The sequence below is a fragment of the Taudactylus pleione genome, unplaced genomic scaffold (genome assembly GCF_031769625.1).
Source record: "Taudactylus pleione unplaced genomic scaffold, aTauple2 ptg001176l, whole genome shotgun sequence".
Lineage (NCBI taxonomy): Eukaryota > Metazoa > Chordata > Amphibia > Anura > Myobatrachidae > Taudactylus > Taudactylus pleione.
Window position 1 is genome coordinate 327584 of NW_028285577.1, and position 16063 is coordinate 343646.

General features: G+C 47.5%; 1 protein-coding gene across 1 annotated transcript in view; it reads right to left on the reverse strand.

Moving 5' to 3' along the window:
* LOC148453336 (phosphatidylserine decarboxylase proenzyme, mitochondrial-like) overlaps positions 1 to 16063 on the reverse strand; it is a 485622-nt gene that overhangs the window by 290194 nt on the left and 179365 nt on the right. Inside the window, exons 4-5 of the mRNA XM_088462260.1 lie at positions 11718 to 11948; positions 10802 to 10934 (exon numbers count right to left, since the gene is read on the reverse strand). Coding sequence (XP_088318386.1) covers positions 10802 to 10934; positions 11718 to 11948 — 364 coding nt within the window. The remainder of the gene's footprint in view (positions 1 to 10801; positions 10935 to 11717; positions 11949 to 16063) is intronic.

Here is a 16063-nt window from a genome sequence, read left to right on the forward strand (position 1 = left end):
AGAGATAAGTAGCTGTACTGGTGATACTAGCCTGGGGTCACACATAGGATAATATAACACAGTGCTGGGACAGATTAGAGATAAGTAGCTGTACTGGTGATACTAGCCTGGGGTCACACATAGGATAATATAACACAGTGCTGGGACAGATTACAGATAAGTAGCTGTACTGGTGATACTAGCCTGGGGTCACACATAGGATAATATAACACAGTGCTGGGACAGATTAGACATAAGTAGCTGTACTGGTGATACTAGCCTGGGGTCACACATAGGATAATATAACACATTGCTGGGACAGATTACAGATAAGTAGCTGTACCGGTGATATTAGCCTGGGGTCACACATAGGATAATATAACACAGTGCTGGGACAGATTACAGATAAGTAGCTGTACTGGTGATACTAGCCTGGGGTCACACATAGGATAATATAACACATTGCTGGGACAGATTACAGATAAGTAGCTGTACTGGTGATACTAGCCTGGGGTCACACATAGGATAATATAACACAGTGCTGGGACAGATTACAGATAAGTAGCTGTACTGGTGATACTAGCCTGGCATCACACATAGGATAATATAACACAGTGCTGGGACAGATTACAGATAAGTAGCTGTACCGGTGATATTAGCCTGGGGTCACACATAGGATAATATAACACAGTGCTGGGACAGATTACAGATAAGTAGCTGTACCGGTGATACTAGCCTGGGGTCACACATAGGATAATATAACACAGTGCTGGGACAGATTACAGATAAGTAGCTGTACCGGTGATACTAGCCTGGGGTCACACATAGGATAATATAACACATTGCTGGGACAGATTACAGATAAGTAGCTGTACTGGTGATACTAGCCTGGGGTCACACATAGGATAATATAACACATTGCTGGGACAGATTACAGATAAGTAGCTGTACTGGTGATACTAGCCTGGGGTCACACATAGGATAATATAACACATATAGGGACAGATTACAGATAAGTAGCTGTACCGGTGATACTAGCCTGGGGTCACACATAGGATAATATAACACAGTGCTGGGACAGATTACAGATAAGTAGCTGTACCGGTGATACTAGCCTGGGGTCACACATAGGATAATATAACACAGTGCTGGGACAGATTACAGATAAGTAGCTGTACCGGTTATACTAGCCTGGGGTCACACATAGGATAATATAACACAGTGCTGGGACAGATTACAGATAAGTAGCTGTACTGGTGATACTAGCCTGGGGTCACACATAGGATAATATAACACATTGCTGGGACAGATTACAGATAAGTAGCTGTACTGGTGATACTAGCCTGGGGTCACACATAGGATAATATAACACATTGCTGGGACAGATTAGAGATAAGTAGCTGTACTGGTGATACTAGCCTGGGGTCACACATAGGATAATATAACACAGTGCTGGGACAGATTACAGATAAGTAGCTGTACTGGTGATACTAGCCTGGGGTCACACATAGGATAATATAACACAGTGCTGGGACAGATTACAGATAAGTAGCTGTACTGGTGATACTAGCCTGGGGTCACACATAGGATAATATAACACAGTGCTGGGACAGATTACAGATAAGTAGCTGTACTGGTGATACTAGCCTGGGGTCACACATAGGATAATATAACACAGTGCTGGGACAGATTACAGATAAGTAGCTGTACTGGTGATACTAGCCTGGGGTCACACATAGGATAATATAACACAGTGCTGGGACAGATTACAGATAAGTAGCTGTACCGGTGATACTAGCCTGGGGTCACACATAGGATAATATAACACAGTGCTGGGACAGATTACAGATAAGTAGCTGTACCGGTGATACTAGCCTGGGGTCACACATAGGATAATATAACACATTGCTGGGACAGATTACAGATAAGTAGCTGTACCGGTGATACTAGCCTGGGGTCACACATAGGATAATATAACACAGTGCTGGGACAGATTAGAGATAAGTAGCTGTACTGGTGATACTAGCCTGGGGTCACACATAGGATAATATAACACATTGCTGGGACAGATTACAGATAAGTAGCTGTACCGGTGATACTAGCCTGGGGTCACACATAGGATAATATAACACAGTGCTGGGACAGATTACAGATAAGTAGCTGTACCGGTGATACTAGCCTGGGGTCACACATAGGATAATATAACACAGTGCTGGGACAGATTACAGATAAGTAGCTGTACCGGTGATACTAGCCTGGGGTCACACATAGGATAATATAACACAGTGCTGGGACAGATTACAGATAAGTAGCTGTACTGGTGATACTAGCCTGGGGTCACACATAGGATAATATAACACAGTGCTGGGACAGATTACAGATAAGTAGCTGTACTGGTGATACTAGCCTGGGGTCACACATAGGATAATATAACACAGTGCTGGGACAGATTACAGATAAGTAGCTGTACCGGTGATACTAGCCTGGGGTCACACATAGGATAATATAACACAGTGCTGGGACAGATTACAGATAAGTAGCTGTACTGGTGATACTAGCCTGGGGTCACACATAGGATAATATAACACAGTGCTGGGACAGATTACAGATAAGTAGCTGTACCGGTGATACTAGCCTGGGGTCACACATAGGATAATATAACACAGTGCTGGGACAGATTAGAGATAAGTAGCTGTACCGGTGATACTAGCCTGGGGTCACACATAGGATAATATAACACAGTGCTGGGACAGATTACAGATAAGTAGCTGTACCGGTGATACTAGCCTGGGGTCACACATAGGATAATATAACACATTGCTGGGACAGATTACAGATAAGTAGCTGTACCGGTGATACTAGCCTGGGGTCACACATAGGATAATATAACACATTGCTGGGACAGATTACAGATAAGTAGCTGTACCGGTGATACTAGCCTGGGGTCACACATAGGATAATATAACACAGTGCTGGGACAGATTAGAGATAAGTAGCTGTACCGGTGATACTAGCCTGGGGTCACACATAGGATAATATAACACAGTGCTGGGACAGATTACAGATAAGTAGCTGTACCGGTGATACTAGCCTGGGGTCACACATAGGATAATATAACACATTGCTGGGACAGATTAGAGATAAGTAGCTGTACTGGTGATATTAGCCTGGGGTCACACATAGGATAATATAACACAGTGCTGGGACAGATTAGAGATAAGTAGCTGTACTGGTGATACTAGCCTGGGGTCACACATAGGATAATATAACACATTGCTGGGACAGATTACAGATAAGTAGCTGTACCGGTGATACTAGCCTGGGGTCACACATAGGATAATATAACACAGTGCTGGGACAGATTACAGATAAGTAGCTGTACTGGTGATACTAGCCTGGGGTCACACATAGGATAATATAACACATTGCTGGGACAGATTACAGATAAGTAGCTGTACCGGTGATACTAGCCTGGGGTCACACATAGGATAATATAACACATTGCTGGGACAGATTAGAGATAAGTAGCTGTACCGGTGATACTAGCCTGGGGTCACACATAGGATAATATAACACATTGCTGGGACAGATTAGAGATAAGTAGCTGTACCGGTGATACTAGCCTGGGGTCACACATAGGATAATATAACACAGTGCTGGGACAGATTACAGATAAGTAGCTGTACTGGTGATACTAGCCTGGGGTCACACATAGGATAATATAACACAGTGCTGGGACAGATTACAGATAAGTAGCTGTACTGGTGATACTAGCCTGGGGTCACACATAGGATAATATAACACAGTGCTGGGACAGATTACAGATAAGTAGCTGTACTGGTGATACTAGCCTGGGGTCACACATAGGATAATATAACACATTGCTGGGACAGATTACAGATAAGTAGCTGTACCGGTTATACTAGCCTGGGGTCACACATAGGATAATATAACACAGTGCTGGGACAGATTACAGATAAGTAGCTGTACTGGTGATACTAGCCTGGGGTCACACATAGGATAATATAACACATATAGGGACAGATTAGAGATAAGTAGCTGTACTGGTGATATTAGCCTGGGGTCACACATAGGATAATATAACACATATAGGGACAGATTAGAGATAAGTAGCTGTACCGGTGATACTAGCCTGGGGTCACACATAGGATAATATAACACATTGCTGGGACAGATTAGATATAAATTGCTGTACCGGTGATACTAGCCTGGGGTCACACATAGGATAATATAACACATTGCTGGGACAGATTACAGATAAGTAGCTGTACTGGTGATACTAGCCTGGGGTCACACATAGGATAATATAACACATTGCTGTGACAGATTAGAGATAAGTAGCTGTACTGGTGATACTAGCCTGGGGTCACACATAGGATAATATAACACATTGCTGGGACAGATTACAGATAAGTAGCTGTACTGGTGATACTAGCCTGGGGTCACACATAGGATAATATAACACAGTGCTGGGACAGATTAGAGATAAGTAGCTGTACCGGTGATACTAGCCTGGGGTCACACATAGGATAATATAACACATTGCTGGGACAGATTACAGATAAGTAGCTGTACTGGTGATACTAGCCTGGGGTCACACATAGGATAATATAACACAGTGCTGGGACAGATTAGAGATAAGTAGCTGTACCGGTGATACTAGCCTGGGGTCACACATAGGATAATATAACACATTGCTGGGACAGATTAGAGATAAGTAGCTGTACTGGTGATACTAGCCTGGGGTCACACATAGTATAATATAACACATTGCTGGGACAGATTACAGATAAGTAGCTGTACTGGTGATACTAGCCTGGGGTCACACATAGGATAATATAACACAGTGCTGGGACAGATTAGAGATAAGTAGCTGTACTGGTGATACTAGCCTGGGGTCACACATAGGATAATATAACACATATAGGGACAGATTACAGATAAGTAGCTGTACTGGTGATACTAGCCTGGGGTCACACATAGGATAATATAACACAGTGCTGGGACAGATTACAGATAAGTAGCTGTACTGGTGATACTAGCCTGGGGTCACACATAGGATAATATAACACAGTGATGGGACAGATTACAGATAAGTAGCTGTACCGGTGATACTAGCCTGGGTCACACATAGGATAATATAACACATTGCTGGGACAGATTACAGATAAGTAGCTGTACCGGTGATACTAGCCTGGGGTCACACATAGGATAATATAACACATTGCTGGGACAGATTAGAGATAAGTAGCTGTACCGGTGATACTAGCCTGGGGTCACACATAGGATAATATAACACAGTGCTGGGACAGATTACAGATAAGTAGCTGTACTGATGATACTAGCCTGGGGTCACACATAGGATAATATAACACATTGCTGGGACAGATTAGAGATAAGTAGCTGTACTGGTGATACTAGCCTGGGGTCACACATAGGATAATATAACACATTGCTGGGACAGATTACAGATAAGTAGCTGTACCGGTGATACTAGCCTGGGGTCACACATAGGATAATATAACACAGTGCTGGGACAGATTACAGATAAGTAGCTGTACCGGTGATACTAGCCTGGGGTCACACATAGAATAATATAACACAGTGCTGGGACAGATTACAGATAAGTAGCTGTACCGGTGATACTAGCCTGGGGTCACACATAGGATAATATAACACAGTGCTGGGACAGATTACAGATAAGTAGCTGTACCGGTGATACTAGCCTGGGGTCACACATAGGATAATATAACACAGTGCTGGGACAGATTACAGATAAGTAGCTGTACTGGTGATACTAGCCTGGGGTCACACATAGGATAATATAACACAGTGCTGGGACAGATTACAGATAAGTAGCTGTACCGGTGATACTAGCCTGGGGTCACACATAGGATAATATAACACAGTGCTGGGACAGATTACAGATAAGTAGCTGTACCGGTGATACTAGCCTGGGGTCACACATAGGATAATATAACACAGTGCTGGGACAGATTACAGATAAGTAGCTGTACCGGTGATACTAGCCTGGGGTCACACATAGGATAATATAACACATTGCTGGGACAGATTACAGATAAGTAGCTGTACCGGTGATACTAGCCTGGGGTCACACATAGGATAATATAACACATTGCTGGGACAGATTACAGATAAGTAGCTGTACTGGTGATACTAGCCTGGGGTCACACATAGGATAATATAACACAGTGCTGGGACAGATTAGAGATAAGTAGCTGTACTGATGATACTAGCCTGGGGTCACACATAGGATAATATAACACATTGCTGGGACAGATTGGACATAAGTAGCTGTACTGGTGATACTAGCCTGGGGTCACACATAGGATAATATAACATAGTGCTGGGACAGATTACAGATAAGTAGCTGTACCGGTGATACTAGCCTGGGGTCACACATAGGATAATATAACACATTGCTGGGACAGATTAGAGATAAGTAGCTGTACTGGTGATATTAGCCTGGGGTCACACATAGGATAATATAACACAGTGCTGGGACAGATTAGAGATAAGTAGCTGTACTGGTGATACTAGCCTGGGGTCACACATAGGATAATATAACACATTGCTGGGACAGATTAGGGATAAGTAGCTGTACCGGTGATACTAGCCTGGGGTCACACATAGGATAATATAACACATTGCTGGGACAGATTACAGATAAGTAGCTGTACTGGTGATACTAGCCTGGGGTCATACATAGGATAATATAACACAGTGCTGGGACAGATTAGAGATAAGTAGCTGTACTGGTGATACTAGCCTGGGGTCACACATAGGATAATATAACACATATAGGGACAGATTACAGATAAGTAGCTGTACTGGTGATACTAGCCTGGGGTCACACATAGGATAATATAACACAGTGCTGGGACAGATTACAGATAAGTAGCTGTACTGGTGATACTAGCCTGGGGTCACACATAGGATAATATAACACAGTGATGGGACAGATTACAGATAAGTAGCTGTACCGGTGATACTAGCCTGGGTCACACATAGGATAATATAACACATTGCTGGGACAGATTACAGATAAGTAGCTGTACCGGTGATACTAGCCTGGGGTCACACATAGGATAATATAACACATTGCTGGGACAGATTAGAGATAAGTAGCTGTACTGGTGATACTAGCCTGGGGTCACACATAGGATAATATAACACAGTGCTGGGACAGATTACAGATAAGTAGCTGTACTGATGATACTAGCCTGCGGTCACACATAGGATAATATAACACAGTGCTGGGACAGATTAGAGATAAGTAGCTGTACCGGTGATACTAGCCTGGGGTCACACATAGGATAATATAACACAGTGATGGGACAGATTACAGATAAGTAGCTGTACCGGTGATACTAGCCTGGGTCACACATAGGATAATATAACACATTGCTGGGACAGATTACAGATAAGTAGCTGTACCGGTGATACTAGCCTGGGGTCACACATAGGATAATATAACACATTGCTGGGACAGATTAGAGATAAGTAGCTGTACTGGTGATACTAGCCTGGGGTCACACATAGGATAATATAACACATTGCTGGGACAGATTACAGATAAGTAGCTGTACTGGTGATACTAGCCTGGGGTCACACATAGGATAATATAACACAGTGCTGGGACAGATTACAGATAAGTAGCTGTACTGATGATACTAGCCTGCGGTCACACATAGGATAATATAACACAGTGCTGGGACAGATTAGAGATAAGTAGCTGTACCGGTGATACTAGCCTGGGGTCACACATAGGATAATATAACACAGTGATGGGACAGATTACAGATAAGTAGCTGTACCGGTGATACTAGCCTGGGTCACACATAGGATAATATAACACATTGCTGGGACAGATTACAGATAAGTAGCTGTACCGGTGATACTAGCCTGGGGTCACACATAGGATAATATAACACATTGCTGGGACAGATTAGAGATAAGTAGCTGTACTGGTGATACTAGCCTGGGGTCACACATAGGATAATATAACACATTGCTGGGACAGATTAGAGATAAGTAGCTGTACTGATGATACTAGCCTGGGGTCACACATAGGATAATATAACACAGTGCTGGGACAGATTACAGATAAGTAGCTGTACTGGTGATACTAGCCTGGGGTCACACATAGGATAATATAACACAGTGCTGGGACAGATTACAGATAAGTAGCTGTACTGATGATACTAGCCTGGGGTCACACATAGGATAATATAACACAGTGCTGGGACAGATTACAGATAAGTAGCTGTACTGGTGATACTAGCCTGGGGTCACACATAGGATAATATAACACAGTGCTGGGACAGATTACAGATAAGTAGCTGTACCGGTGATACTAGCCTGGGGTCACACATAGGATAATATAACACATTGCTGGGACAGATTACAGATAAGTAGCTGTACCGGTGATACTAGCCTGGGGTCACACATAGGATAATATAACACATTGCTGGGACAGATTAGACATAAGTAGCTGTACCGGTGATACTAGCCTGGGGTCACACATAGGATAATATAACACAGTGCTGGGACAGATTACAGATAAGTAGCTGTACTGGTGATACTAGCCTGGGGTCACACATAGGATAATATAACACAGTGCAGGGACAGATTACAGATAAGTAGCTGTACTGGTGATACTAGCCTGGGGTCACACATAGGATAATATAACACATTGCTGGGACAGATTACAGATAAGTAGCTGTACCGGTGATACTAGCCTGGGGTCACACATAGGATAATATAACACAGTGCTGGGACAGATTACAGATAAGTAGCTGTACCGGTGATACTAGCCTGGGGTCACACATAGGATAATATAACACAGTGCAGGGACAGATTACAGATAAGTAGCTGTACTGGTGATACTAGCCTGGGGTCACACATAGGATAATATAACACATTGCTGGGACAGATTAGACATAAGTAGCTGTACTGGTGATACTAGCCTGGGGTCACACATAGGATAATATAACACATTGCTGGGACAGATTACAGATAAGTAGCTGTACTGGTGATACTAGCCTGGGGTCACACATAGGATAATATAACACATTGCTGGGACAGATTAGAGATAAGTAGCTGTACTGGTGATACTAGCCTGGGGTCACACATAGGATAATATAACACATTGCTGGGACAGATTACAGATAAGTAGCTGTACTGATGATACTAGCCTGGGGTCACACATAGGATAATATAACACAGTGCTGGGACAGATTACAGATAAGTAGCTGTACTGATGATACTAGCCTGGGGTCACACATAGGATAATATAACACAGTGCTGGGACAGATTACAGATAAGTAGCTGTACTGATGATACTAGCCTGGGGTCACACATAGGATAATATAACACAGTGCTGGGAGAGATTACAGATAAGTAGCTGTACTGATGATACTAGCCTGGGGTCACACATAGGATAATATAACACAGTGCTGGGACAGATTACAGATAAGTAGCTGTACTGGTGATACTAGCCTGGGGTCACACATAGGATAATATAACACATTGCTGGGACAGATTACAGATAAGTAGCTATACCGGTGATACTAGCCTGGGGTCACACATAGGATAATATAACACAGTGCTGGGACAGATTACAGATAAGTAGCTGTACCGGTGATACTAGCCTGGGGTCACACATAGGATAATATAACACAGTGCTGGGACAGATTACAGATAAGTAGCTGTACTGGTGATACTAGCCTGGGGTCACACATAGGATAATATAACACATATAGGGACAGATTACAGATAAGTAGCTGTACTGGTGATACTAGCCTGGGGTCACACATAGGATAATATAACACAGTGCTGGGACAGATTACAGATAAGTAGCTGTACTGGTGATACTAGCCTGGGGTCACACATAGGATAATATAACACATTGCTGGGACAGATTAGAGATAAGTAGCTGTACCGGTGATACTAGCCTGGGGTCACACATAGGATAATATAACACAGTGCTGGGACAGATTACAGATAAGTAGCTGTACCGGTGATACTAGCCTGGGGTCACACATAGGATAATATAACACAGTGCTGGGACAGATTACAGATAAGTAGCTGTACTGGTGATACTAGCCTGGGGTCACACATAGGATAATATAACACATTGCTGGGACAGATTACAGATAAGTAGCTGTACTGGTGATACTAGCCTGGGGTCACACATAGGATAATATAACACATTGCTGGGACAGATTACAGATAAGTAGCTGTAAAGGTGATACTAGCCTGGGGTCACACATAGGATAATATAACACAGTGCTGGGACAGATTACAGATAAGTAGCTGTACCGGTGATATTAGCCTGGGGTCACACATAGGATAATATAACACATTGCTGGGACAGATTACAGATAAGTAGCTGTACTGGTGATACTAGCCTGGGGTCACACATAGGATAATATAACACATTGCTGGGACAGATTACAGATAAGTAGCTGTACTGGTGATACTAGCCTGGGGTCACACATAGGATAATATAACACAGTGCTGGGACAGATTACAGATAAGTAGCTGTACTGATGATACTAGCCTGGGGTCACACATAGGATAATATAACACAGTGCTGGGACAGATTACAGATAAGTAGCTGTACTGGTGATACTGAGAAGTTATTAGAGGTATTGTGGGATAAAAGTATCATTACCATTCCCCATCTTACTGTGGTTACCATAAGCATTAACCCTTTATGCATACCGCGCCCCGTCACCGGGACAGAAACCCTGCAGTAGAATATTCGGCCATTTACTTGAGTTGGTCGGCTCCCGCCAGTCCTGTGGGCCCAGGAAATTCTCCAGTGAATATGTCAGACCTTTAACTTGCTCAATCTGTGCCCCCCGGGTACGGCCATGGTGTAGGATGCGCCCATCACAAGGACTGACCTGCGGGGACAAGCAGATGACATGGGTTGGTCAGACAAATACATAGAGTGAGGCACACGGAACAGCTGATCCCACACGTGACAGAGGCATCGCTGTCTCTATGTAACGCTGCAAGGGGTAAAGGCCACACTGGGTAACAACAGACAGACCATCAGGTAGGAGGGCCCTGCTCACATGCTTACCCTCTATAGGGATGTAGTTATAATCCTGATATGTCGGGATGCCAGTGCTTAGAATGCCGGCGCTGAAATCCCGTACCCAACCAAGGATAAGAGCTACATATTGATTATCTGGATTAGCCAGATTACAAAAGTAGAACATTCTTGGTGGGTTGTATGATCCAGTCACACAGAGCTGTTGGCCTGGAGTCAGTAGGACGTGCGAGTGTAGAAAGAGAACACATGTAAGTTTTGTGTGAACTGTGTAGAGGGGGTAGAATAGGTTATGGAGGTGGTTTGGGTGGTTCATGTAACAATCCTATCCCTTGAGCACACCAGGAGAACTGGAGAACTGGTTTGTGGACACCCTGATGATGGTAACTTACATGGGGCCCCCGCATCCACTAAACGTACACAAAGTGCATTCATTCTATAAATGCCCCATAGGTGTGTAAATGGTTTCCAGGTCACCTGTCTGACTTTGGAATAACCCTTCATTACTCATATATAGAACTGTAATTTTAGTTCCATTTCATTGGTGGCAGTGCCTTTCTCATGGTCTGCTGTACCCCAGGAGTTACAGCCCCGGTGCATAGTGCAGAGTGATGTCACACATTCTACTCACCAAGTAGTGGGGAGCAATGGTCCTGGCCGTGGGCTTCAATGGGCGCCTGAAGAGTTCCCCCAAATTCTTGTAGCGGTTCAGATCTTCTACCTCGGCTTCTGCCATGTTCACAGAGAAAGCCCAGACATACATGGAGAAGAGAGGACGGCGCAGCCAGCGAGGTAGGCGTACATCATTCAGGAGGCCCCAAAGACGAGACAGGAGGCGAGTGGGCGCTCTGCTATACACCGCCTGATGAGAGAGGTATAATCATACAAAGCACCAGCACGAGGCGTCCTATCCCAATCAGTCTCACGTCAACCCAGATACCCCGTATTCCAGCCCAGACACCCCCTATTCCAGCACAGCCCAGACACCCCCTTCCCACTGTACACCCCCTATTCCAGCACAGCCCAGACCCCCTATTCCAGCCCAGAGACCCCAAATTCCAGCACAGCCCAGACACCCCCTGTTCCAACACAGGCCAGACACCCCCTATTCCAGCCCAGACACACCCTATTCCAGCCCAGACACACCCTATTCCAGCACAGACATCCCCTATTCCAGCCCAGCCCAGAAACCCCCTGTTCCAACACAGGCCAGACACCCCCTATTCCAGCCCAGACACCACCTATTCCAGCCCAGACACCCCCTGTTCCAGCCCAGACACCCCTATTCCAGCACAGACATCCCCTATTCCAGCGCAGCCCAGACACACCCTGTTCCAGCCCAGACACCCCTGATTCCAGCCCAGCCCAGACACCCCCTATTCCAGCCCAGACACCCCCTATTCCAGCACAGGCACCCCCTATTCCAGCCCAGACACCACCTATTCGAGACCAGACACCCCCTATTCCAGCGCAGCCCAGACACACCCTGTTCCAGCACAGACACCCCCAATTCCAGCCCAGACACCCCCAATTCCAGCACAGCCCAGACACCCCCTGTTCCAACACAGGCCAGACACCCCCTATTCAAGCCCAGACACCCCCTATTCCAGCCAAGCCCAGACACACCCTGTTCCAGCACAGACACCCCCTATTCCAGCCCAGACACCCACTATTCCAGCCCAGACACCCACTATTCCAGCCCAGCCTAAACACCCCCTTCCCACTGTACACCTCCTATTCCAGCACAGCCCAGACACCCCCTTCCCACTGTACACCCCCTATTCCAGCACAGCCCAGACACCCCCTTCCCACTGTACATCCCCTATTCCAGCACAGCCCAGACACCCCCTATTCCAGAACAGCCCAGACACCCCCTATTCCAGCCCAGACACCACCTATTCCAGCCCAGACACCCCCTATTCCAGCACAGCCCAGACACACCCTGTTCCAGCACAGCCACCCCCTATTCCAGCCCAGACACCCCCTATTCCAGCCCAGACACCCCTTATTCCAGCCCAGACACCCACTATTCCAGCCCAGCCTAAACACCCCCTTCCCACTGTACACCTCATATTCCAGCACAGCCCAGACACCCCTTCCCACTGTACAGCTCCTATTCCAGCACAGCCCAGACAACCGCTTCCCACTGTACTCCTCCTATTCCAGCCCAGACACCCCCTATTCCAGCCCAGACACCCCCTATTCTAGCCCAGACACCCCCTATTCCAGCACAGCATAGACACCCCCTTCTCACTGTACACCTCCTATTCCAGCATAGCCCAGACACCCCCTTCCCACTGTACACCCCCTGTTCCAGCACAGCCCAGACACCCCCTTCCCACTGTACATCCCCTATTCCAGCACAGCCCAGACACCCCCTATTCCAGCACAGCCCAGACACCCCCTATTCCAGCCCAGACACCCCCTATTCCAGCAAAGCCCAGACACCCCCTATTCCAACACAGGCCAGACACCCCCTATTCCAGCCTATTCCTATTCCAACTGTACACCTCCTATTCCAGCACAGCCAAGACACCCCCCTTCCCACTCTACTCCTCCTATTCCAGCACAGCCCAGACACCCGCTTCCCACTGTACTCCTCCTATTCCAGCACAGCCCAGACACCCACTTCCCACTGTACACCTCCTATTCCAGCACAGCCCAGACACCCCCTTCCCACTGTACTCCTCCTATTCCAGCACAGCCCAGACACCCCCTTCCAATTGTACACCTCCTATTCCAGCCCAGCCCAGACACCCCCTTCCCACTGTACACCTCCTATTCCAGCACAGCCCAGACAGCCCCTAACCACTGTACACCTCCTATTCCAGCACAGCCCAGACACCCCCTTCCCGCTGTACACCTCCTATTCCAGCCCAGCCCAGACACCCCCTTCCCACTGTACACCTCCTATTTTCCAGCACAGCCCAGACATCCCCTTCCCACTGTACACCTCCTATTCCAGCACAGCCCAGACACCCCCTTCCCACTGTACACCTCCTATTCCAGCACAGCCCAGACACCCCCTTCCCACTGTACTCCTCCTATTCCAGCACAGCCCAGACACCCCCTTCCCACTGTACTCCTCCTATTCCAGCACAGCCCAGACACCCCCTTCCCACTGTACACCTCCTATTCCAGCACAGCCCAGACACCCCCTTCCCACTGTACTCCTCCTATTCCAGCACAGCCCAGACACCCCCTTCCCACTGTACTCCTCCTATTCCAGCACAGCCCAGACACCCCCTTCCACTGTACACCTCCTATTCCAGCACAGCCCAGACACCCCTTCCCGCTGTACACCTCCTATTCCAGCACAGCCCAGACACCCCCTTCCCACTGTACACCTCCTATTCCAGCACAGCCCAGACACCCCCTTCCCGCTGTACTCTTCCTATTCCAGCACAGCCCAGACACCCCCTTCCACTGTACTCATCCTATTCCAGCATGGCCCAGACACCCCCTTCCCACTGTACACCTCCTATTCCAGCACAGCCCAGACACCCCCTTCCCACTGTACTCCTCCTATTCCAGCACAACCCAGACACCCCTTCCCACTGTTCTCCTCCTATTCCAGCACAGCCCAGACACCCCCTTCCCACTGTACACCTCCTATTCCAGCACAGCCCAGACACCCCCTTCCCACTGTACTCATCCTATTCCAGCACAGCCCAGACACCCCCTTCCCACTGTACTCATCCTATTCCAGCACAGCCCAGACACCCCCTTCCCACTGTACTCCTCCTATTCCAGCACAGCCCAGACACCCCCTTCCCACTGTACTCATCCTATTCCAGCACAGCCCAGACACCCCTTCCCACTGTACACCTCCTATTCCAGCACAGCCCAGACACCCCTTCCCACTGTACACCTCCTATTCCAGCACAGCCCAGACACCCCCTTCCCACTGTACACCTCCTATTCCAGCACAGCCCAGACAACCCCTTCCCACTGTACTCCTCCTATAACAGCCCAGCCCAGACACCCCCTTCCCACTGTACTCCTCCTATTCCAGCACAGCCCAGACACCCCCTTCCCACTGTACACCTCCTATTCCAGCACAGCCCAGACACCCCCTTCCCACTGTACACCTCCTATTCTAGGACAGCCCAGACACCCCCTTCCCACTGTACTCCTCCTATTCCAGCACAGCCCAGACACCCCCTTCCCACTGTACACCTCCTATTCCAGCAGAGCCCAGACACCCTCTTTCCCACTGTACACCTCCTATTCCAGGACAGCCCAGACACCCCCTTCCCACTGTACACCTCCTATTCCAGCACAGCCCAGACACCCCCTTCCCGCTGTACTCCTCCTATTCCAGCACAGCCCAGACACCCCCTTCCCACTGTACACCTCCTATTCCAGCACAGCCCAGACACCCCCTTCCCGCTGTACTCCTCCTATTCCAGCACAGCCCAGACACCCCCTTCCCACTGTACTCATCCTATTCCAGCACAGTCCAGACACCCCCTTCCCACTGTACACCTCCTATTCCAGCACAGCCCAGACACGCCCTTCCCACTGTACTCCTCCTATTCCACCACAACCCAGACACCCCCTTCCCACTGTACTCCTCCTATTCCAGCACAGCCCAGACACCCCCTTCCCACTGTACACCTCCTATTCCAGCACAGCCCAGACACCCCCTTCCCACTGTACTCATCCTATTCCAGCACAGCTCAGACACCCCCTTCCCACTGTACACCTCCTATTCCAGCACAGCCCAGACACCCCTTCCCACTGTACTCATCCTATTCCAGCACAGCCCAGCCACCCCCTTCCCACTGTACTCGTCCTATTCCAGCACAGCCCAGACACCCCCTTCCCACTGTACATCTCCTATTCCAGCACAGCCCAGACACCCCCTTCCCACTGTACACCTCCTATTCCAGCACAGCCCAGACACCCCCTTCCCACTGTACTCCTCCTATTCCAGCACAGCCCAGACATCCCCTTCCCACTGTACACCTACTA